Source organism: Haliotis rubra, unplaced genomic scaffold, assembly GCF_003918875.1.
Source record: "Haliotis rubra isolate DU_JTF1 unplaced genomic scaffold, ASM391887v1 Scf900, whole genome shotgun sequence".
NCBI classification, from domain to species: Eukaryota; Metazoa; Mollusca; class Gastropoda; order Lepetellida; family Haliotidae; genus Haliotis; species Haliotis rubra.
The window spans coordinates 316,490-343,510 of record NW_025767636.1 but is presented as its reverse complement, the minus strand read 5'-3'; the positions used below and the strand labels follow the sequence as shown (position 1 = coordinate 343,510).

General features: G+C 42.5%; 2 protein-coding genes across 2 annotated transcripts in view; one reads left to right on the top strand and one right to left on the bottom strand.

Moving 5' to 3' along the window:
* LOC124264011 (nuclear receptor subfamily 1 group D member 2-like) overlaps positions 1–27,021 on the top strand; it is an 82,638-nt gene that overhangs the window by 35,487 nt on the left and 20,130 nt on the right. Inside the window, 2 exon segments of the mRNA XM_046698734.1 lie at positions 16,442–16,600; positions 25,029–25,174. Coding sequence (XP_046554690.1) covers positions 16,480–16,600; positions 25,029–25,174 — 267 coding nt within the window. The 5' untranslated portion in view covers positions 16,442–16,479.
* Positions 5,189–6,040, bottom strand: LOC124264008. The gene has a single exon (XM_046698730.1). The coding sequence runs from the start codon at positions 6,038–6,040 to the stop codon at positions 5,189–5,191; it is 852 nt and encodes a 283-aa protein (XP_046554686.1).

Here is a 27,021-nt window from a genome sequence, read left to right as displayed (position 1 = left end):
TGCAACATGCATTCTTCTGAATTACCTCCCCGTCTCTCATTGAAAAACGCAGGTTTTTATATTAAACCGCAACCCACAGATATGTATAGACTTGCTGAATGGCATTTTTTTGACGCAACAGCTACCACCGCGTTGCAGTGTATGAACGGGATAGAGAGTGGTGCTGTCAGGGAGAGGTCGTGAGACCCGCGCACTCAGCATATTGTAAGCCAGATCACTGGAGGATGACGGCGGGCCGTGGCATCGCGGTGTGTTATTGAAGCTTACATACTAGTAACAGACTAGCTTCATCCACGAACAACTGGAGTCGAAGGTGGACGATATACCGATCATGGATTTTTTGAGGCATTTGCTTAGTGATGATGATGACTTCTTCGGTTTCGATGACTGTGGTAAGTGATTTGAGAACACTTGGTGTATGTCTGATATTGATTCTGCCTTTTTTGGGGAAATCATTGATTTGCCTTTGCATGTGTTTAGGACTAGTGCCGCTCCTCAAATAGTCGCATGTGGGCTCTGATTTTAGAGTATTCTTGTCGTTTTGAAATAATTTTTTTCGGTTTAATGCAATATTTATGATTGTCATTATAAGGATGCTTTTGTCTCTACTATTTAAACGGTATTAGCAAATCATACATAAATTCTAATAATATTTAATAATTTTGATTAGGGACGCTTCCGAAACTGCATCTGCTGCAACTTCTACTAATGCCCCAACTACGGGTACTGTGATAACATTCACTACTACAAGAGTTACAATTTTTGAGATATTACTCAGGGATAAATATCTGAATCATTTTAAATTCGTTTTAAATGCATGTACGCTTTACATCTCACAAAACCAACCATTAACAATTCAGTTCAAGAAAACCTTTTCTGATTGACATATTTTTACTCTAAAAACGAACACAATCACTATCCTTCTAAACGAGAAATGTCACGACAGTTAAAAACCGGCATTGGTGCTCCGCGCTTGCATTTGATCTCTACTGTAAATCGGGACACGTGTTTCAATATCAGCAGCGTGGATCTTTGCCAAAGTTACCAGTTGGTCAGAGTGGTAACGTTAATAATAATAATAATATATAATGATAATGGTAATAATTAATCATGCGCATTTCTTCACGCATAATGCGTGCTTGGAGCGACCAAACAGTTGCAGTAGAAATATATGTAGTTGTGGTTGCAATAGTAGCAGTTATGGTCGCAGTAGTGGTAGTTGTGGATGCAGTCGTAGTTATTGCAGTAGAAGTGATTGTGGTGCGGTCTCCCTATGTACATCTTCTTCTTCGTCTATTAATACAATCAAACTGAAACTGCTACTACATTCAAAGCTGCCGCTCCTTCTCCTCCTACTACTACTACTACTACTACTACTACTACTACTACTACTACTACCACTACTACTACTACCACTACTACTACTACTACTACTACTACTACCACTACCACTACTACTACTACTACCACTACTACTACTACTACTACCACTACTACTCTGCTACCACTACTACTGCTACTACTACTACTACTACCACCACTACTACTTCTACCATTACTACTACTACCACTACTGCTACTACTACCACCACTACTACTACTACTACTACTATCACTACTGCTACCACTACTACTGCTACAACCATTACTACTACTACCACTACTACTACTACCACTACTGCTACCACTTCTACTACTACTACCATTACTACTACTACCACTACTACTACTACTACCACCACTACTACTACTACTACCACTACTGCTACCACTACTACTGCTACTACCACCACTACTACTACTACCACTACTACTACTGCTACGACTACTACCACTATTACTACCACCACTACTACTACTACTACCACTACTGCTACCACTACTACTGCTACTACCACCACTACTACTACTACCACTACTACTACTGCTACGACTACTACCACTACTACTACTACTACTACTACTGCTACCACTACTAATGCTACTACTACTACTACTACTGCCACCGCTACTACTACTATTACTGCTACTACTTCTACTACTACTCTACTACTACTAAGAGCAACAAAACGATAACGGTAGCAGCATCGACTACTACTACAACTATTACCACCGTTACCATAAACTATTACTTCCGAAACTAATTCTACTAATACCACAGCTAATATTAAATACCATAAACTATTACTTCCCAAAACTGATACCACTCATGCCTGGGCGGTGGGGTAGCCTAGTGGTTAAAGCGTTCGCTCGTCACGCTGAAAACCCGGGTTCGATTCCCCACATGGGTACAATGTGTGAAGCCCATTTCTGGTGTCTCCCGACGTGATTTTGTTGGAATATTGTTAAAAACGGAGTAAACTAAATTCACTCACTCATTCACTACTTATGCCACAACAAATATTACATACCATGAACTATTTCTTCCCAAACTGATACTACTTATGCCACAACTAGTTTAAAATACAATAACTAGTTCAACAACAGCTTGATTCCTGCAATATATTGATTGGCTTTATAAATGATTTTGATCCATAATTGACCGCGTGCTCTGGACGCTGCTACTGGACAAGACTCCGATAATGTGCTCGTGTTTCACAAATACTACGTGATCAACACTCGCTAAATATCTCAGACAGGAACACATATGTCATTCTGTCTGAGTTACCACGCTTCCATACCTCTACCTCCAGCTCAGGGCGGTGGGGGTAGCCTTGAGGGTAAAGCGTTCGCTCGTCACGCTGAAAACCCGGGTTCAATTCCCCACATGGGTATAATGTGTGAAGCCCATTTCTGGTGTCCCCCGTCGTGATATTGCTGGAATATTGCTAAAAGTGGCGTAAAACCATACTCACTCACTCCATGGAACTAATCCCTGTGTGTCAGCCTACAAAGCAGTGAGATCCCACGACCAGTACCTCTTGAAGATACTATCAACAAGGGAGATTACTTTCGGAGACCGTTCCTTTCTAAACGCTGGTTTTACATGATCGAAGCCTCTGTCATTTTCTTGTGAGGGTGTTTCACCAAGGTTCTCTCATCATTCCTATCCTAACTAACATGGCAGTCCTATAGAATCACACGAACCTGTTGTCACCAATTAAGCTGTACGACTGACTGAGTTTGGTTTTACGCCGCTTTTAGCAATATTCCAGCAATATCACGGCGGGGGACACCAGAAATGGGCTTCACACATTGTGCCCATGTGGGGAATCGAACCCGGGTCTTCGGCGTGACGAGCCAACGCTTTAACCACTAGGCTACCCCACCGCCCCAATTAAGCTGTAAGTACCCCCGGCGTTCAAACATATTTTTGGCGTTATAATTAATTTTGTATTAGCCCTTTTTGCAGTTGTAGTGAGCGGCTGGGTAAAGTTGGTTTAAGGCCACTTTCAGCAATATTTCAGCAATATTCAAGCAATGTTAAGGGACATCCCCACATGGCTTATATACATATTGCAGTCTAGTTGTATCGCATAAATAAAAACAATATATTCACGTTAAATTGTCTTTATCCGCCGGTGGTCGCGAAAGCTAGTGGTGTACAGTCATAATTAAGTTACAATACAGCTTGGTAAGTGAAAGTTCATAGTCTGATAGGATCATCTACGATCTACGATGTCTGAAGAGACACAATGCAGGCAGGAGTCTTTAGTGGTTAAAGCCTAGTGGTTAAAGCGTTGGCTCGTCAACTTGTATAAAAGTGATATACGATCTACCTGACTAGTCAGCAGCCATAGGGATGTGATGATTGTTATGACCGTACGAGAACTCACTGAAAAGATCACCTTCCCCTGCCTGAGTGAGTGAGTGAATTTAGTTTTACGCCGCTGTTAGCAATATTTCAGCAATATCACGGCGCGGAACACCAGAAATGGGCTACACGCATTGTACCCATCTGGGGAAACGAACCCGGGCCTTCGGCGTGACGAGCGAACGCTTTAACCACTAGACTACCACACCGCACCTTACGCTTATGAACGTCATTCAAACGGGCATATGAACGGTCTGTCGTACACTGTCAACGTTGTTTATCATGATTATAATGACGCGAAAGTGAACAACAGACCGATTACAGAAAGTCTGGTCTGAAAGGATTGAGTGAATTTAGTTTTACGTCTAACTCAGCAGTATTCCAGCAATATCACAGCGGGACACCAGAAATGGGCTCCACACATTGTACCCATGTTGGGAATTGAACCCGGGTCTTCGGCGTGACGAATATCACCCCACCGCCCCAAATAGTCCAGCTATATGGCGACGGTCTGTAAATAATCGAGTCTGAACCAGCCAATCCAGTGATCAACAGCACTGATGTACGCCGTTGGGATACGATGGAATGTGTCAACCAATCCCGTTAGTCGCCTAGCATGGGTTGCTGAAGATCAATTCTAACCCGGATCTTCACGGGTTGGTCTGAAAGGAAATATCTATGATACAATACCAAGTTTTTAATATCCTCAGACATTAATACCATTTGGAATGAATGGATAAATAGCTGTGAAAATTATATGGATGGATCACTGAAAATAAGCGAAGACACCAGGTGTTCGCGAATAGGGTGAGCATGTCCTGTCTTACTGGTCGCATCTCCCATTCACAGAATTTGCCTAAATATGGAAGTAGTTCCTATCGCCACACAACTATACCCCAGCCGTGGAGGCGATGGGGTAGCCTAGTGGTTGAAGCGTTGGCTCGTCAGGCCGAAAACCCGGGTACAGTTCCCCACAACGGTACAATGTATAAAGCCCATTTCTGGTGTCCCCCGCCGTGATATTGCTGGGATATTGCTAAAAGCGGCGTATCACTCACTCACTCACTCACTCACTCCTGCCACGACTACTGTGTGGAAGTACAGAGACACTGTGCCGTTTGTGAAACAGGTTTGTTTAACGCTACATTTATGGTCCGTTTTAGTGTCTCGGAACAAACATGTGTTTTGAAACTAACTCAGCATATTTAAATGTGCTACTGAGCTTATGATGAATCTCGGGGTCTTCACACCCGTAACACTCATCCATACCCATATCCTCTACAAGTGTCCGAACATAAACACACCCGTAACACTCATCCATATCCTCTACAAGTGTCCGAACATAAACACACCCGTAACACTCATCCATACCCATATCCTCTACAAGTGTCCGAACATAAACACACCCGTAACACTCATCCATACCCATATCCTCTACAAGTGCCCGAACAGCAACACACCCGTAACACTCACCCATAACATTTCTTCTTCAAGTCCCCAAACAGCAAAACACCCGCAACACTCATCAATAACCATATCCTCTACAAGTTCCCGAACAGCAACACACCCGTAACACTCATCCATACCCATATCCCCTACAAGTGCCCGGACAGCAAGACACCCGTAACACTCTTCCATACCCATATCCTCTACAAGTCCCTGAACAGAAAGACACCCGTAACACTCATCCACACCCATGTCCCCTACAAGTGCCGGGTCAGCAAGACACCCGTAACACTCTTCCATACCCATATCCTCTACAAGTCCCTGAACAGCAAGACACCCGTAACACTCACCCATACCCATATCCTCTACAAGTCCCTGAACAGCAAGACACACGTAACACTCACAAATAACCATATCCTCTACAAGTCCCTGAACAGCAAGACACCCGTAACACTCATCCATACCCATATCCTCTACAAGTGCCTGAACAGCAACACACCCGTAACACTCACCCATACCCATATCCCCTACAAGTCCCTGAACAACAAGACACCCGTAACACTCATCCATACCCAAATACCCTACAAGTGCCCGAACAGCAAAACACCCGTAACACTCATCCATACCCATATCCTCTACAAGTGCCCGGACATCAACACACCCACAACACTCATCCATACCCATATCCCCTTCAAGTGCCCGAACATCAACACACACGTAACACTCATCCATACCCATATCCCCTACAAGTGCCCGAACATAAACACACCCGTAACACTCATCCATACCCATATCCCCTACAAGTCCCTGAACAGCAAGACACCCGTTACACTCATCCATACCAATAGCACCTACAAGTGAGCGGACAGCAACACACCCGTAACATCCATCCATAACATATCCTCAACAAGTCCCCGAACAGCAAGACACCCGTAACGCCCATCCATAACATATCGTCTACAAGTCCCCGAACAGCAACACACCCGTAACACCCATCCATAACATATGCTCTACAAGTCCCTGAACAGCAAGACACCCGTAACACTCATCCATAACATATCCCCTACAAGTCCCTGAACAGCAACACATCCGTAACACTCATCCATAACATATCCTCAACAAGTCCCTGAAAAGCAACACACCCGTAACATCCATCCTTAACATATCCTCTACAAGTCCCCGAACAGCAACACACCCGTAACGCCCATCCATAACATATCCTCAACAAGTCCCCGAACAGCAACACACCCGTAACATCCATCCTTAACATATCCTCTACAAGTCCCCAAACAGCAACACACCCGTAACGCCCATCCATAACATATCCTCTACAAGTCCCCGAACAGCAACACACCCGTAACGCCCATCCATAACATATCCTCTACAAGCCCCCGAACAGCAACACACCCGTAACACTCATCCATAACATATCCTCTACAAGTTCCTGAACAGCAACACACCCGTAACGCCCTACCATAACATATCCTCTACAAGTCCCCTAAAAGCAACACACCCGTAACGCCCTACCATAACATATCCTCTACAAGTCCCCAAACAGCAACACACCCGTAACGCCCATCCATAACATATCGTCTACAAGTCCCCTAAAAGCAACACACCCGTAACACCCATCCATAACATATGCTCTACAAGTCCCTGAACAGCAAGACACCCGTAACACTCATCCATACCCATATCCTCTAGAAGTGCCCGGACATCAACACATCCGCAACACTCATCCACACCCATATCCCCTACAAGTGCCCGAACAGTAACACACCCGCAACACTCATCCACACACATATCCTCAACAAGTCCCCTAAAAGGAAGACACCCGTAACATCCATCCATAACATATCCTCTACAAGTCCCCTAAAAGCAAGACACCCGTAACACCCATCCATAACATATCCTCTACAAGTCCCTGAACAGCAAGACACCCGTAACACTCATCCATAACATATCCTCTACAAGTCCCTGAACAGCAAGACAGCCGTAACATTTATCCATAACATATCCTCTACAAGTGCCCGGACTGCAACACACCCGTAACACTCATCTATACCCATATCCTCTACAAGTCCCTGAACAGCAAGACACCCGTAACACTCATCCATAACATATCCTCTACAAGTGCCCGGACTCCAACTCACCCGTAACCCTCATCTATACCCGTATCCCCTACAAGACCCCGGACAGCAAGATAATAATAATAATAGCTTGCTTGTAATGCTCTGTTTTCCATGTACAACATGCTCAAAGCGCAAGACATAGATGTACATACAAACAGACTATAGGAGAGAATAAAAGATTAGAGAGATACGTGGAAACAATGCAATGAATTATCGTTTACACTCATAAGCTAATCTGAAAAAGTGAGTCTTTAGTAAAGATTTAAAATTAGAAAGTTCTGTACAGTCACGAAGATATTGAGGTAGTTGATTCCAGGCTGTAGAGGCTGCATACGAAAAGGACCTTTCACCATACGTAGAAGTCCTCACAGTGGGGATAACGAGGAAACGTCTCCTGTGAACGGAGAGAGCGACATGGGCGGTGCTGTGTGAGGGACTGGGCCAGATACGAAGGGGCAGATCCAGACAGACAGCGGAAAGTGAGGCACATAAGCTTGAATTGAATCCTATAGTGAATGGGCAGCCAGTGTAAACAATGTAGGAGTTTCAGAGCGTCATCAGATTTACGTGACTTGGTCACTATACGTGCAGCAGCGTTTTGCACACGCTGAAGTTTCCTTATCTGTGTCTTAGTGGCACCAGCGAGAAGAGAGTTACAGTAATCAATCCTGCTCATAACTAGAGACAGGACAAGAGTGGTGGCAGATTCGGTGGTGAGATATGGTCGGATATGTCCAATAGTACACAACTGAGCAAAGCAGCTCTGGACTAGATGGGAAACGTGATCATCCAGTGACACATCTGAGTCGATAATCACACCAAGGTCTTTGACCTTGTCAGCGATTTGGATGTTTGTGTTATCAAACCTAAAACATGTAAGACCACACTGTGATACCCGTAACACTGAACCTACGAGTATCCCAAAGCAAGTCCCCAGTTTGTTCTGCTTCCCATATTTTGAGTCGGGCCGTTAACCTTCATGCATCGTACTTTACCGAGTTGGAGCATAACTTATATCTCGGTGTAATAATTATAACTTGAAAAACGACGAACAACGTGCATAAGCCGATTTATCTTTTTCTCTGCTATTTAGCGTCACGCCCAAAAGATTCTTTTCTGTAGATAATTGGTGGACTGTTTTTTTCGTTATTGAAATTTTGCAATAAAAATTCCGGGATTAGTCAGACAGTACCTTTTTCTGCTATGACTTTGAGACTTGTGAAAAAAGTCTAGTCAGGGGAGAGCATCAGACATGGCTTTGAGTTAAACATCTTTACAGGATAGGTTCCCAGTTAACGCTTCAAATCTCGAAGAAAGCTCCAGTTCACACAACGAGGTTAACGACTTCAACTGCAAATGAACAGTTGCAACTGCCTTTACGTTGCATTGTCGTGACTGCCTTTACATTGCCTTTTGTAACATGCCGCACTCCGCAGTCGGGCGAACTCGCTGTATAACATGACTGGTCACATAGGCTATCCTTGAGTGCGATATAGAGTCCTCCATTAAGTCGTCGTCGTCGTCATGGTCGTCATCGTCGTCATGATCGTCATCATCATTGATTCTATCAAATTCATCGTCGTTTTCGTCGTCGTCGTCGTCATCATCAGTATCATCATCATCGTCGTCGTCGTCGTCGTCGTCGCCGTCATCATCATCATCTTCACCATTATCATCACCACCATGATCATCATCATTATCATCAAAATCATCATCATCTTCGTCATCATCATCATCATCATCATCAACATCATTACGATCGTCATCATCATCATCATCATCACCATTATCATTATCATCATCATCATCATCATCATCATCACACTCCACTTGCTACGTAACCTTTTGTCATTATATCAACGTGACAGATATGTTAAGAATTCGAATAGCATAATCGTCTAATAATGTTTGGTGCTCTTATGCTTGACTTAAATATGCATTCGATGCAGATTCAGCATTGTCAAACACATATCGTTAATTGTTGGACTGCGAGAAACTCATAACTGTAGACAATGGGAAAGTACTACAGGTTACATTTGTAGAAGTAATGGCATTTTTTTCTGTTTGTTATTTCAGTCTGCTTGACATATCTCTAAAACTACAAACGTACTGTTTACGAACTTCCATTCAATGCAGTAAAGTTGATACTACAACAGAGCGTAACCTTCGTGCTGTCCCTTATCCCTTAAATTGGGAAGGTAACTCACCCCCTGTACGTCCATCAGTCACACAAGGCTGTCACGAAAAGGTTACAGAAACTCTCAGGGTCATGACCGGGAGACTGTCTTACCAAGGTGACGCTGTTTTCTGAAGGGGAACTGGTATTTAAGCGATGGATGGGGTATTCAAGAGATGAGGGAGGAGTGAGTGAGTTTGGTTTTGCGCCGCTTTTAGCAATATTCCAGCAATATCACGGCGGGGGACACCAGAAATGGGCTTAACACATTGTACCCATGTGGGGAATCGAACCCGGGTCTTCGGCGTGACGAGCGAACGCCTTAACCACTAGGCTACCCCACCGCCCCTTCAAGAGAGGAAGGGGTATTTAAGGTAGATACAGTGTAAGGTGTATTTAAGGCAGAGAAGGAATATTTAAGGTAGGAATGGGGTATTTAAGGTAGGAATGGGGTATTTAATGTAGGGAATGGGTGTTTAAGCGAGGGAAGGGCTATTTAAGGTAGGGAAGGGATATTTATGGAAGAGAAGGGGTATTTAAGGTAGGAATGGGGTGTTTAAGGTAGGGAAGGGGTGTTTAAGCGAGGGAAGAGGTATTTAAGCGAGGGAAGGGGTATTTAAGGTAGGGAAGGGATATTAAGGGTGGGGAAGGGATATTGAGGTAGGGAAGGGCTATTTAAGGTAGGGAAGGGATATTTAAGGTAGGGAAGGGGTATTTAAGGTTGGGAATGGGTATTTAGGGAAGGGGTATTTAAGGTAGGGAAGGGATATTTAAGGTAGGAAAGGGATATGTAAGGTAGGGAAGGGGTATTTAAGGTAGGAAAGGTAGGAAAGGTATATTTAAGGTAGGGAAGGGATATTTAAGGTAGGGAAGGGATAGTTAAGGTAGGGAAGGGATATTTAAGGTAGGGAAGGGGTATATAAATTAGGGAATGGATATTTAAGTTAGGGAAGGGCTATTTAAGTTAGGGAAGGGATATTTAAGTTAGGGAAGGGAAAGGGTATTTAAGGTAGGGAAGGGGTATTTAAGGTAGGGAAGGGATATTTAAGTTAGGGATGGTGTATTTAAGTTCGGGAATGGGTATTTAAGGTAGGGAAGGGGGTATTTAAGGGAGAGAATGGGTATATAAGGTAGGGAAGGGTTTTTTAATCGAGGTCTTTAGGTGAAAACCTGTTTCGGTTCTTTTTTTTTTTTATTTGCTTGAAAGCATCGGAATTTACGAACCTTCACTTAGCAGTCGTAATTCAAACATTTTCAACCGGTTTTTCCGGTCCAACTGTCACTTGATTGTCTGGTGTGTTTACAGGCCGCCGTCGTATGACGAGTACAGTTGTACGGCGTCACGCAAAACATACTTCACATTTTGTGAATGGTAGGACAGGGCATGCTTAAAACCGGTGTCGTCATCCACATAATCTCCACAGCTATCTTTCCCTTAACGTCTTTAGGGATCGGGTGGTCAGGCTCGCTGACTTGGTTGACACTTGTCATCGAGTCCGAATTGCGTAGATCGATGCTCATGCTGTTGATCACTAGTTTGTCTGGACTCGATTATTTACAGACCGCCGCCATATAGGTGGAATATTGCTGAGTGCGGCGTAAAACTAACCTCACTCACTCACTCACTCACTCACTAACCTCACTCAAATTTACAAATCGATATGATTATTTCGACTCAATTACTGGATACACTGTGATATAGAAATGTCTGTTGTATGCTATTTAATGTGGCTGTGTACATATATGTTTACTAATACTAACAACTATTTAGCCTAACTCATCGCAGACAATGGTGATATCGAAATGTCAGTTTAGTTTAAACATATTTTATTCACAATGTAAAAGGATCGGGGACAAGTTCTTTCAACTTATTAAACCCCTCTCCGAAGATATTTACAATAACTAATTACATCACAAGCAATTATTAGAAACAGAGACAGAGAAAAACTGAAAGATAACAGGGGGAAATGCTATAATACAAAAGGTGTATAGAGAGAAGACTACTGGAATCGTTTAGATTTGCATATATATTGATGTACATTTTTGAATATGATTTCATTTTTATGATTTGTCAGATCTGCAATGCCGTTTAAAATAACAGATAATGTAATCACAAAATTACTACCACATACATCTTGAATAGCTTTAAGCATGATCTTTCTATGCTGATTGTATGAAGAACATGTCAGTTCTATTCGGATTAATGTGGATGTGCGGTATATAGATATATATACAAATACAGATACAGTGAGACCTCGGATACCCGGACCCCAGATATCCGGAAACCTCACCTTCCGGTCAATTTTTGGAAAAAACCAATCTCTTACGTAATTAATTCCACTAAATCGTCACAGACACTGTGATATCGAAATGTCTGTTATTTTCCAGTTACTGTTTATGTCAAGCGATAGTCACTGTAGATATTGTGCGCCTTACCATGCATACAATCCGGCACAAAACAGCCATTTAAAATGATGGTAATCTATTATTTAATTTTCACAGCTATTTTTTAATTTACACTCAAACGAATCTGTGGACAGCCAAGGCTGGTATTCCTTTGCACTGACGTTGAATATTGAATTGTGGTTCCATGACAGAACCCATGAAGGTCCGGGTTAGAGTTGAACTTCAGTAACCCATGATTGTCGTAATAGGCGACTAACGGGATCGGGTGGTCAGGCTCGCTGATTGGGTTGACATGTGTCTTCGTATCCCAGTTGCGTAGATTGACATGTTCATGCTGTTGATCCCTGGATTGTCTGGTCCAGATCTGATTATTTACAGACCGCCGCCATATACTTGGAATATTGCTAAGTGCGGCGTAAAACTAAACTAACTCACCCACTCCATAACAAAAATACATCGTCATGCAGAAGAGCTAAATTTTGAAACAACGCTTGCCACAGCTTGCTGTAACACACGGCCACATGTAACGCTGAGAAGGCCATGCTTGTCATGTACTTGTCCCTATACAGGCAATGAAAACAATGGATGATATATCATCGGACATAATTATTGTCGTCCAATGCGTCAAACATAGAAATGTCTTCCCAGTGTCTACCATTAACACTTTTTGAAAACTTTACGAGGTATCAAAATTTGCAGCCCTAATGAAACGAGAGTTGCACGAAGCTCTTTCAATCTACCTTGAAACAACATGCTCGACTGCACCTTAATACGTGTGTAACGTAGACGTGAAGGGCTGACTTCAGCTACTGAAATATTGCTTGATTTAAATGAACCGTTGTTTATTGGACAGTTGGAGTCATCATTCTAGTCACTGTCATTGTCATGTGGATAGTTTTTCTCACTCTGAATTTGTATGCATAAATCTGAATATGAAATGGACGGGGTGCTTTAACATGTGCCTATTTTCTGGTGCAGGTGAATGAATTAGTGGAGGGGATGTGGCGAGTTAACCTTTACAACTTTATCAGATCATCGATACACCTGAAGTGTATTTTTAATTTCTTGATACCTTTTGCAAATTAATTTTGCCAATCCGACCAATAATTTTGCTAATATTTGTATGGCGCCAATATCCAGCTGAGCTGCTCAAAGGCGCTTTGTTTTTCCCTCGATCACTGGATGTTCATCTCAAGCGGCACATCGTATTATCAATCTCAACTATCTTCATTAATCATTTGGATTTTTAGGGGTTTTTGTCCTACATGGTGGTTTTTTTTATCATAAGGGGGTTTTGTCCTGGGGACTTTTGTCCTAGGGGGCTTTTGTCCACAGGGTTTTTAGTCCGCACACCCAACTGCCTGGGCGCACCGAGTTAATGTGGCTTTCCCATTCTTACAAGGTATCCATTCACAACTGGGTGAACTAGGACAGATAGTCACAGATCCTTGTCCAAGAATACTGCACGTTGCTGTACCCGCAACTAGATGTTTGCACGAATTCATTTACCAACGGATTCGTGGGTCCTTTTAAGTGCACAGGGATGTGTACTGTACACTAGGGGACGACCTTTCCCCAAAGGCATCAAAATTGTTGCCTAGGGGATGTGTTTGTTTGTTTGTTTGTTGTTTAACGCCGCAGTCGCTAATAATCTAGCCTTTTGGCGATGGTCTGTAAATAATCTGGACCAGACATTCCAGTGATGTGTCAACAAAGTCACTAATAATCTAGCCTTTTGGCGATGGTCTGTAAATAATCTGGACCAGACATTCCAGTGATGTGTCAACAAAGTCACTGATAATCTAGCCTTTTGGCGATAGTCTGTAAATAATCTGGACCAGACATTCCAGTGATGTGTCAATCAAGTCACTAATAATCTAGCCTTTTGGTTATAGTCTGTAAATAATCTGGACCAGACATTCCAGTGATGTGTCAATCAAGTCACTAATAATCTAGCCTTTTGGTTATAGTCGGTAAATAATCTGGACCAGACATTCCAGTGATGTGTCAATCAAGTCACTAATAATCTAGCCTTTTGGCGATGGTCTGTAAATAATCTGGACCAGACATTCCAGTGATGTGTCAACCAAGTCACTAATAATCTAGCCTTTTGGCGATGGTCTGTAAATAATCTGGACCAGACATTCCAGTGATGTCTCAACCAAGTCACTAATAATCTAGCCTTTTGGCGATGGTCTGTAAATAATCTGGACCAGACATTCCAGTGATGTGTCAATCAAGTCACTAATAATCTAGCCTTTTGGTTATAGTCTGTACATAATCTGGACCAGACATTCCAGTGATGTCTCAACCAAGTCACTGATAATCTAGCCTTTTGGCGATGGTCTGTAAATAATCTGGACCAGACATTCCAGTGATGTGTCAACCAAGTCACCGAACCTGTCATCGGTACGAATGGTATAATATCGTTTGTGAATCTGGAAAATTGACCACCTATCAAGGATGTAAATCATTATTAAATTCAGAATGTTACCTGCCCACCATTATGACCAGAGAATTACGTATACTCTGTTGTTTAAAAGGATCACTCCCACTGAGAGTTAATAGTGGGAATGAATACCTCTTGAAGAAATATTATGTTTAATATGTGACCTACATGTAATCGAAAACGATGATTTTCTACTAAAATGTCCTGCCTACCATAACTCACGATTAAGATATTTTCTACTTTGGTAAGAGGCGACTAACGGGATCGGGTGGTCAGGCTCGCTGACTTGGTTGACACATGTCATCGGTTCCCAATTGCGCAGATCGATGCTCATGTTGTTGATCACTGAATTGTCTGGTCCAGACTCGATTATTTACAGACTGCCGTCATATAGCTGGAATATTGCTGAGTGCGGCGTAAAACTAAACTCACTCACTCACTCATACATATCTATCAGTGATGGGTCTACTACTCGGAACTTTCCCATCCACCTTGTTTTCAGGGGAAAAACCCCATCATTTAAAGATAGTCCATATTAAGACAGAACCTAATTTTTCCTGAAGCAAAACAATTCTTGTAGATATTACTGCATGAAAATAAACATTGTGCCAGAAATTTCTGCAGAAAAAAATTAATTCTGCCGGAAATTTCTGCAGAAATGCATTTTCAGAGCCAGTTTGTGAGCTTATGGAGAGATGAACACATTTGGACATTATATAATTGGATTCATCTCCTCGAGATCTTTCCAACGAAATAAAATATGTCTTTGCAACCTACTTCCTTCTGTGTGTCAAGTTATCACTCGCTGGCCATTCTTAAGTTGTCCCGACCGGCCTTCTTTACATGATATTTAGTCTCATACTGTCGTGAATCTTTAACAATAGAGCTGTCACTGGATTTATAATGACCACTAGTGACAAACACCCCGTGCCCCAAGGAATGAATTTTGTCATTAACCTTCTCCCGTAGGATAATACACAGTGGATTTATGAAATGTTTTGAAATAATTAAACTTTGTTCTTTCTGAGCTTAACTTTTAAAAAGAAAATCAGAAAAGAGAAAAAAGAAGAAAAAGAGTTTTTGAGAAAACAGATGCCTTTCATTTCACATTTCTTCTGTGAATATATAGCGGTCCTTCCTTGGTTGTATCGGTATTGTATGTTTATGACATAAACTTTGTGGTACATTTACTGGACCCAGCAACATATCCTACTTTCAACAGATGCTGTGGAGCCTTAGAATCCAGTCCTTAAGAGTAATGTAGAATGTTTCCTGGTTTTAGAGTTAAATCCAAACTTGAAAGTACTGATTGATGGTTAAGGCATATTTAATGTCTAAGTTAAGACACTGGGGTTAGAAGTGACTTTATTGGATATATCTCCCATGGCACGCTCTTTGAGGCTTACTTATAAGCGTTGTGTTTTTGCATCAGCTTGTCGTTGGAAACAACTACAATGATTTCATATTGGGCAGCTTGGATGACAGCTGGCAGGGAAATGATGACCTCCTCAGGATTTTCTTAACCCCTCTGACGTAAATAACTCTGAAAGATATAGAACAGGATCATCTCGATTTGGGTCATGTGTGGACTGCTCATATTTGAATAAGTGGCGAAAGTTGTAAAGGTCCACAATTGAGACGTCGTTTGTTTGTTTGTTTGTTTTTATTTGTTGTTTATTGCCGCACTCAGCAATAAACAATATTCCAGCTATCACTAAACAATATTCCAGCTATCACTAAACAATATTCCAGCTATCACTAAACAATATTCCAGCTATCAATAAACAATATTCCAGCTATCAATAAACAATGGATCAATAACCTGTGCATCGATCTGCGCAATTGGGAACCGATGACATGTGTCAACCAAGTCAGTGAGCCTGACCACCCTATCCCGTTAGCCGCCTTTTACGACAAGCACGGGTTAATGAAGACCAATTCTAATCCGGATCTTCAGGGGTCTGTTACTGTTAACATTTGAAGACGTCATCTGTGATTATGCGGCATGGGGGCTGGTAACAGTCTGATAATCCTGGCAAACACAAGTAGTGGTACTAACAGCTGGTTCCTACTTTTAGATGAGGAATACACTTGGCAGCCCATGAACCTCACCGAAATGACAAGGGTCAGGTCAGATCTGCCCTTTGAACACAGCACAAAATCGACCATAGAGAATCACATTCAGAAGCAAGCGTCTGATCAGACTGCAAGTACAAGGGTCCACTTTCCTTTCGGAGGTATTTGTAGAAACTTTGTGTGGAATGGTGACTGGCAATAACTTTTGATAATTGCTCGAGTTTGTGGCGAGCTCTTCCTCTTGGGCTGTTATGAAATGTCATCCATAATTTTGATAAATACTCATTGTTTTATATATCTCAGGAGTGATTCCCCTTGTAGGGGCAATGAGGAGCCTAGTGGTTAAAGCGTCCGCTCGTCAAGCTGAAGACCTGGGTTCCATTCCCCAATGAATATACAATGTGTGAAGCCCATTTCTAGTGTCCCCTCACATGGTATTGCTGGAATATTGCGGAGTAAATCCATACTTACTCACTCACTCACTCACTCAGCCACTATCTCACTCACTCACTCAGCCACTCACTCACTCACTGTTATGTGAATACTTAAATTGCTTGCATAAGAGACAAAACTAATATGCATATCTAATCTCTATTTTGACAGGTTCCTTATTTTCCGTCCTTTTTAGGCATGATCCCATTTTGTAGATAACCCAGATTTCCGATATGGTTCAGTGATTGTATGTTACCTTGGTTGAACAACGGAATAGCCTTCTTCGTGTTTTGGAAAAAAGTTTTATTCCAAGGTAAGGGCTATGTGTAGCCTACTGGTTAAAACGTTCACTCGTAATGTCATGGGAACAATGTGAAGTCCATTTCTAGTGTACCTTGCCGTAATATTACTGCAGTACTGATAAAAGTGGCGAAAAACTAAACTCACTCACTCCCTAATCCAAGACACGTCTTTGATTACTGGGGATAAATAACTGGACTGTTTGTTACCATTGTTGTATGCTGTGAAAGAGGAGGATATGTGCTCACTTTGCCTTGTTTATATTTGCCACACAAGTATAAAGTTCTTGAAGGCATTTAGGAGTTGGGGGAACATGACAATATGACACGTTTTAATGGATAACCTTTTGTTCTTTATACGACGTTTCAGAGCTAATTCTTCCTCCTTCGTCATCTTGGTCTTGTCATTACAGTGGTATCCCACCTTGCGCTGTGTAAACATGTTTTATCTATTCACTCTGTGCACTGACTTAGCATTCATCTAATGAAGGAGCAGGAAATAGCTCTGAAACGTCGTATTAGGAGATAAACATCATGTGTTGGGTTATTTCCGCGTGTTATTGAGTATTTGAAGCACGGGAATTAATTTGGAACCGACGGCGTCAGCCGGAGGTTTCAAATGAAATATTCCCGTGCTTCAAATACTCAATAACACCCGGAAATAACCCAACACATGATGTTTATCGACATTGTAAACACAAAAGTAAACCAAAAGGTCCACACACATTTTTGTGTCTGCACTCATTGACACCGAGTTCGGGTACAGCAATGAAATGTCATCAGCCGGCCGTTTCGGCTGTCTCCGATGGTAGCATCTGGAACTGTTCATTTTTGACGTCATTCGGACTTTACGTCACAATATGATTTGAATGACGTCATCACAGCTGACGACGTAACAATACAATGGTGTGAGCGATGTTTGTATGTATTAATACGCAGCAAATTTCCAGGAATCAAATACCACTTGATCATGTTTTTCAACCAATCAGATTAAAGAACATAGTGACTTTTGGTTTACAATAAAGAATAAAAAGAGGTATCCATAAAAACACGTCATGTAAACACAAGCGTTTATATGATTTTGTTATATGTTTTATTCATCCTCATGACATGACATAGCAGAGGCGTTAAACAGCGTACAAGTACTGTAGGGGTTCTTGCTTCCCTGGGTTATCTATGTCTTGAGTCAAGATCAAAGTAAACGTCAACCCTTCCACACTCCTTCCTATGTTTGAAGGTCTAACTGGAGTCTAACTGGATCGTCTTAGAATAAGGTACGCCTCATGACTTCAGCATTTTAGACCTGAAGTGTGACGTCGAGGAATGTTTCGTCATGGCAGGGGAAGGGGTTGGGGGGTGGGGTGACTTCCGGTCATTTTGGCAAGCTATGACGTCATCCTTCCGGCGACGTCCTACTTCCGGTCTAAGATACTCATGCGGCGTATCTTTTTCACATCTTCAGTTTGTCAGCTTTCTCGATCCGTTTCGACATCCATGAGTCTGTAGACATTGGAGTGGTAGGAGAGGCAGTTGAACCCTTCATGACTGCTATTGGCCCTGGCACCAAATGGCTCATTATGATTCCAAGGAAACAAGGACTCTTCACTCTTATCAACAGTCTTTAAACTGTTCTGCACAAGGAACATCAGAACATATGTTCATAGCCTCGAGCAAGACATATGGAACATCCAGAATAGGTACAAAATCGAAAGCGATTGCACGTTGTACTCACTTCTCTACTTTAGGGGAGGGGTTGGGATAGCCTAGTGGTTAAAGCGTCCGTTCTTCATGCTGAAGACCCGGGTTCGATTCTCCACGTGGATACAATGTGTGGAATATTGCTAAAAACAGCGTAAATCTATATTCACTCCACGTGACGTGATTTCTCTACATTCAAGCTTGTTCTTTTTTGCCTGTGAATAACGGAAGTGACATCCTTTGATGTTGGAATACTCAATCATAACTGCACGCATGGCTGCCATCTCAAAATCTGCCCGCAAGGTCAACGGAACTAGAGAGCTATTCACAATTCTCTGAACATGGTCCCTGAAGATGCGGATTAGAATTGGTCTTGGATCGGGTGGTCAGGCTCGCTGACTTGGTTGACACATGTCATCGTATCCCACTTGCGTAGATCGATGCTCATGCTGTTAATCACTGGATTTCCTTTTCCAGACTCGATTGTTTATAGATCGCCACCATATAGCTGGAATACTGCAGAGTGTGGCGTGAAACCTAACTCGCTCACTCACTCTGAACATGGTCTTCCAGTAGACGAGTGATGGGACCAAGACCAGTGGAGTACTCCATTATTATAACGGGTGGAGGGCGGTGGGGTAGCCTGATGGTTAAAGCGTCCGTTCGTCACGCTGAAGACGGGGTCGATTCCCCACAGTGGCACAATGTGTGAAGCCCATTTCCGGTGTCCCCCGTCGTGATATTGCTACAAGCGGCGTAAAATCATACTCACTCTCTCACTGTAATGGGTGAGTGTGTACAAGACTAATAATATATACAAATATTACAGAAGGTTTACTAAGATAATATATTCATGGGGGGAATCAAACCGCGATTTTATGCTTGAACAGCGAAGTTTTCAAGTGCGATTCAAACACCACCCATCCCTAATATCAATAACCGAACGATCGAAGATTACGTCCTCTTTAAATTGATGAAATTTACTGTTAAAGCGAAAACAAAAAACATATTGATAAACGCAATCAATTGATGTACACCTAAAGCTCTTCCTCCTCAAGCAATGGCATCAGGGAAAACCCTTCGTCCTCTCCAAGTCCCTACTTAGTGATAATAATAGACAAACATGAAAGAAATTATGATTAAAAATAAAAGCAATGGTTGAAAAGTGTTAAATGTCAGTAACAGACAAATAACATTCAAAAATAATACTGAACATGATTCAAAACTAACTAAGTGCTGTACCTGTCGTAAGTCTATGTTACTGTATGGGAGTTACGATCACCTTAGCGCTAAAACCGCTCAAACGGCCCTCATATTAAAAGATTCATCTAAGCATGCTCATGCTGTTGATGACTGGATTGTCTGGTCCCGACTCGATTATTTACAGACCGCCACCATATAGCGGGAATATTGCTGAGTGCGGCGTTTGCTTAATGTGTTTGATGGTATGTTTTTGGCCACCAGAGAAATCTGTTCGGGCTGATGATCGAATATGGTCTGACGTTGACGTGTACATCCAACTCTGACGAATACGTATATGCGATTCTCTTGCCCCTAAAGACTAGCGTAAGGAGTAAAGATTTATTTCCGTTACCTGCTTGCCTTCAATACTCACTAGCCCAGCTTCCAGCTTAACACATCCCATTATGGTAACTGCTATTGCTGACATCAGGCTCCGGATTTTCTTCTGAACTTTCCCATTTACTGCCCGACCAAGGAGAGAATTTGACTGACTGACTGACTGAGTTTAGTTTTACGCCGCTTTTAGCAATATTCCAGCAATATCACGGCGGGGGACACCAGAAATGGGCTTAACACATTTTGCCCATGTGGGGAATCGAACCCGGGTCTTCGGCGTGACGAGCCAACGCTTTAACCACTAAGCTACCCCACCGCCGAGAGAATTTGAACAGATCAAGTATTTCCGCAAACGATTATGAATAATCACTTTTTAAGAGCAATTGGTCCTTGTGTCCGTTAAATAGCCGTATAAACTTACGCCACTTTTAGCAATATTCCAACGATATACTAGCGGGGGACACCAGAAATGTGCTTCACACATTGTTCCCATGTGGGGAATCGAACTCGGGCCTTCGGTGTGACGAGCTAACGCTTTAACCAATAGACTACCCTCTCAAATATAGCAAATATCAGCTGTTATTCCCATAAAGAACACAACTAAGGTCATTGTGATACTGCCCATGTAGCAATGGTGCCCGTCTCAAAGGCATTCGTCATCCGAGGCTGGCAACTTCGTCTCTTTACGGATTTTGCCGAACAGTGATACTTGAATGATTGACGGTTTATCAGATTCCAGCCAGATCGAGATTTATCACCCATCTGCAATCTAACGAGTGTTTTATCACCTGCATTGATATTGTTTTCTTCTAATTGAGATGAGGGTGGATGAGTGAAGGATGCAGGAAAGTGATGCGACTTCGGATAGTTAGAAAAAACAATACGTTCATACCAGATGGTAAATGTTTTGCGTAAAAAAAGCCCAATAAGCAAAGCAAAAGAAGACAAACATGAAAACATAAAAAACAACAAAAGGCCAATCACACTCTAAAACAACAGGATGAAAAGGTAATTTAAAAGGGCAAAAAATATTTTTCAAAAAGGATCAAATTATATAACAACAAAGCAAAACACAAAAAAAAAACCTCCCTGAAAACAAACTTAGAGTTTAGTTTTTATTTTTACGCAGCACTCGCAAAAAAACCCCGAAAACCCGTATTGTTATATCTTCTCCCACAACGCCCCTTTTAATATATGCGATTAGCAGAATAACAAAAGAGCATCTGAAGAGTTGGATGGTGTCAGGTTTTCTTGAAACAAATAGTTAAACCGTTCGCTCGTTAAACATCGATCTGTTCCAGACTCGATTATGTACACTGCCGTGTTACAACTTGGTTGACACATGCCATCGTATCCCAACTGCGTAGATCCATGCTGTTTATCACTGGATTGTCTGGTCCAGACTCGATTATTTACAGACCGTGGCCATATAGCTGGACAGTTTGGGGCGTTGGGGTGATATTCGTCACGCCGAAGACCCGGGTTCGATTCCCCACATGGGTACAATGTGTGGAGCCCATTTCTGGTGTCCCCCGCCGTGATATTGCTGGAATACTGTTAGGCGTAAGACTAAATTCACTCACTGCTTTCAGACCAGACTTTCTCTAACCGGTCTGTAGTTCACCTTCGCGTCATTATAATCGCGATAAACAACGTTGATACTATCCTACAGACCGTTCATATGCCCGTTTAAATGACGTTCATAAGCGTAAAGACCCTTGAAGATCCGGGTTAGAATTGATCTTCAGTAACCCATGCTTGTCGTAACGGCGAATAACGGGATTAGGTGGTCAGACTCGCTGACTTGGTTGACACATGTCATCGTATCACAAATGTGTAGATCGATGCACATGATGTTGATCACTGGATTGTATGGTCCAAACCCGATTATTTACAGACCGCCGCTATATAGCTGGGATATTGCTGAGTGCGGCATAAAACTAAACTCACTCACAAGCGTAAAAACATCATGTTTTGACATTCTTACGTGTTTCACGAGACAGCAAACATACAAACATGTTTGTTAATGTTAATGTTTGGTACTTACGACTATTTTAGCGCTAAGAGAGCTTCGAAAATCTAGGCCCAGAACATTATCGAGCAGATCGTGAACAATACATCACTATACTGATTGTTAGGACTCTGCTGTGTTGACAGTCTTGCAAAGTGCTTCACGACGCCACTTGTCTTTCTCCTGCATCCTGTGTGTGTATAGTAGGCTCAATATAGCTTGAACGTTAACAACAATTTAACAAGTACAGTATTCAGCAAACATCAAGGTGTGGCATTTCATTCAATGATTTCCTTTTCAGGTGTGTTATGCATGTAATGTGCGTCCCCCCACCTATCACAAACACAATCTTCGATCAGTAGTATATGTGTAATGCACGTCGGTTCCTGTAGCTGTGGATCTTCTATCTGTATCTTCTTTGAAAATATACGCATTGCATAATGCCGGTATCTTTAGAATATGTGCTTTAAGTGTTGTTTATATACTACCCAAAGTTTAGACACACTAATGTAAATATAGCCACTTACTTCAGTCAACTGTTCTAAACTAGATCTTGCAAAATATTCCATAATGTTTAAAGGTACTGTTTACACATGAACTGATGTATTGTACAACAAATTCGTAACGCTGAAAAGATTATTGTCATGTGTTCAATACATGATGAAACTCAGTGAAAATTGGCGAATCTTAACACAACTTTACACCAAAATGCAGCTGTTTACATGCACGATATTTGCACATGCTTTTCAGCAACTTGATGCATGATCCTCATAAGGTTTGCAGTTGGTTCCCCCAAGTTAGTGGAGAAATTGATCTTCGATCGATGTAACCATATATACACAGTAAAAAAAGTTAAGCACCCCATGATTATTGTGATAGGGAGAAGTTTCAAAGACACATTGTGGAGAAGCTAAAGATAGATGCAAAACAAATTGCACGAGAAAGATCAATCAATGGTTTATTCGTTGCATAAAATATATTAATATTCAAGGACTGCAAGTGCCCCAAAACACAGAACGAAAAATGAATGGAATATGGTCCAAAACACAAATGCATGAAAGAATGGTCATTACAAGTCTGAAGGATGCGCCTTTTGAAGAAATCATATTGAAACATCTGAGTCAGTGTCCTAGAAACCATACAATGCCAATAACGTGTTCTGCCACCACGCGCCTGAATTACTGCGACCAGTCTTCTGGGCATACTCCTGACAAGTCGCCTGCATTGTTCCATGGGGAATTGCTGCCACTCCTCGTGAAGTGCTGCCTCCAGTTGCCTCAGATTTGTTGGAGAAGGGTTTCTTCTTTGTAAACGTCGACCCATTATGTCCCAGACATGCTCGACAGGATTTAAATCTGGAGATATTGCTGGCCATGGTATTTGAGTAACACCATCGTTCTCCAGATGTTGGGTCACAGCTCGGGAACGGTGAGGCCGGGCATTATCGCCCATGAACAGTGGCCGAGTTGCAAGTCTGTGGTCATCAAAATGATCAATCACAACTGGATCCAGCACCTCATCAATGTAGCAAGCGCCCGTAGGTGTACCCTGTAGTGTAACTAAATCCAACGTGCAATCAAACGAAAAGCAACCCCACACCATAACGGATTCTCCACCATATGGTACTGTTCGCAGAATGTTCCTTGGTGTGTAACGGCTGTTGTTATCTCTCCATACTCTGATTCGCCCATCAACAGTATGAAGGAGGAAACGACTCTCATCCGACCAGTGGATTCATCTCCAAGACCTCAGGTTCCACCGCTGCCGGTGACGACACCACATCCTACGATCCCGTTTGTGGCGATTTGTGAGTTGTGGATGCCTGATGACACGTCGGGCCCTTAATCCTGCTGCTTTGAGGCGGTTCCTCACGGTCTGATTGCTCAACCGCCTATACGGTAGCCACGCCTGTTTCAAGACGGTACTTGAGGCGAACGGTTGACGTCGTTGATGATGCAATAGGTCCCTGACCTCTTGCAGTGTGGTAGCTCGGGGCTACCGGAACGGGGACGTGCGTAAACATGATTTGTTTGGGCATGTTTTCGCACTAAACGACTGATTACCGTATAGTGGTAACCAGTCCTTCTCCCAATTTCTTTGTACGACAGACCCGCTAAATGCTGCCCAATAATTTGCCACCTCATAGCCTCTGACAATCTCCTTCGTGCCTTTGTTCATAACATGTTGTATTGAACGGACAATAGAGTCGAAAAAGCTGTTTAAACAGCCACGGAAAGTCGAAGGGTGAAACTGCATTTTGCAAAACGGATGGGTGACATGGTTCACTTGACTATAGCTTCGTTCGTGAGAGCCGTTCCGTAACAAAAACACACCAGTTCATAGCCAGAATACCATATTTTGTCTCTCCATCAAATGGAATGACATGATCTTAAAATTAATAAAAACATACAACTTTAAATTAATACATAACTTATAGTGAGTGTTTTAAGTGAGTCTGAACTTTTGAGAGGGGTAGTATAGTTGCATCTATCGACCGTGAACGCCCGAGTCCGATTTATTTTTTTCTAGAATATTTATATTATTTTCTGATTGTTTAAATATGTATTCCAGAAACCATGATGAAAGAGGAATTCGGATGCGACATCACGTGCTCCCCGGCTCAGTCTCGTGCCACTCCAATTCTTCCTCCATGTCGAGTCTGTGATGAGAATGCATCCGGGTTCCATTATGGGGTCAACACGTGCGAGGCATGCAAGGTAATGAGTGAATGAGTTTAGTTTTATGCCGCACTCAACAATATTCCAGCTATATGGCGGTGGTCTGTATATAATCGAGTCTGGACCAGACAATCCAGCGATCAACAGCATGAGTATCGATCTAGACAATTGTGATACGATGACATGTGTCAACCACGTCAGCGACCCAGACCACCCGATCCCGTTACGACAAGCATGGGTTACTGAAGATCAATTCTAACCCGGATTTTTAGAGGTATGCAAGGTAATGATGATCTATGCAAGTTTCTGTTGCCCCTGACAACTGTGTGACTCTGCTTTGCTTTTGGTGTATCGCCTACCGGTATTCCAGACATATGGCCGCGGTCTGGACCAGACAATCCTTTGACTGACATGTTGAGCATTAATCTACATAATTTTGATACGATGACATTCACCAACTACATAGCGAGCATGATCACCCGATCCCGCCATATAGCTGGAATATTGCTGAGTGCGGCGTTAAACAACCGACCAACCGACCAACCAACCAACCGACCAACAAACCAACCAACCTGAGCTTTTGATGACCCCGTTCCCCTTCTGATTTTGGATGCAGTGGTCGGTAAATTTGTCAATGCGTATAGTCTTTTAAAGAAAGTGTGAAAGGAGCGGCATTATATATCACAGAGTTGACTTAAGTGTCTGAAGACTTCATCAGTGCTTCTTCAAAACTGTCGGGCGGTGGGGTAGCCTTGTGGTTAAAGCGTTTGCAACGTAACCCCGAAGACGCGGGTTCGATTCCGCACATGGGTATAAAGTATGAAGCCCATTTCTGGTATTCCCAGCCGTGCGATGTACAAGCGCCTATTCATCCAAAGTTTAACACTCACGTAAGTCAACTTTGCCTCCATCTCTCATAACTCACGCGGTCAAGAGCGGGGTGGCAAGGTCAAGGGCGACCGGAACTGTCAACATTACATTCATGAACTGACACTCATTCATAAAAGATTAACTCTCCACCTTGTCCTATACTCAGTCCTGTGATATTGCTGGAATAGTGCTAAGAGCGGCGTAAAACCATACTCACTCACTCACTCACTCACGATATTTAGCTTTATTTACTCAGTCCATCTCTCATAACTCTATTCTCTTGCATTCTCGCGCATTCTCGCGCATAAAGTATGAAGCCCATTTCTGGTATTCCCAGCCGTGCGATGTACCAGCGCCCATTCATTCAAAGTTTAACACTCACGTAAGTCAACTTTGCCTCCATCTCTCATAACTCAAACGGTCAAGAGCGGGGTCACCAGGCCACTAGTCTGTCTCACAGTCCCTGAACCACATTATTTTCCCTACTACCAAGCCCTCTCTGCAGTGCTAAAGCCCTAAATAAAGCAAGTCTAGAATCTCTGGTCTCCTTAGGGCTCCTTTTCAATATAAATGGGCTTGTTTGTTACTATCCAAATTATATATATTCAGAGACTAAGCCTTAGTCTACCAGGCCACGGACGACCGTAACTGTCAAGATCTCATGCGTGAACGGGCACCCATTCATTAAAAGATTAACTCTCCACCTTGTCCATTTACTTTGTCTCAGTCTATCTCTCATAACTCTACTCTCGTGTCGCCAGGAGAAGGGTCACCAGGTCACGGACGACTGTAACTGTCGACATCACGCTCCACCTTGTCCTATACTCAGTCCATTTACTTTGTCTCAGTCTGTCTCTCATAACTCTATTCTCGCGTGGCCAGGAAAAGGGTCACCAGGTTAAGGACGACCATAACTGTCAACATCACGCTCTATCTTGACCTACACTTGCAGAGGTCTACTTTGGGTGAATGCATCAGAAGTCTACTTTGGGTGAATCCATAAGTATTCTACTTTG

Bases quoted from the DNA above. Each gene is read 5' to 3' on its own strand.
- LOC124264008 (XM_046698730.1), bottom strand. From the start codon at position 6,040: ATGGATGAGTGTAACGGGTGTCTTGCTGTTCAGGGACTTGTAGGGGAT.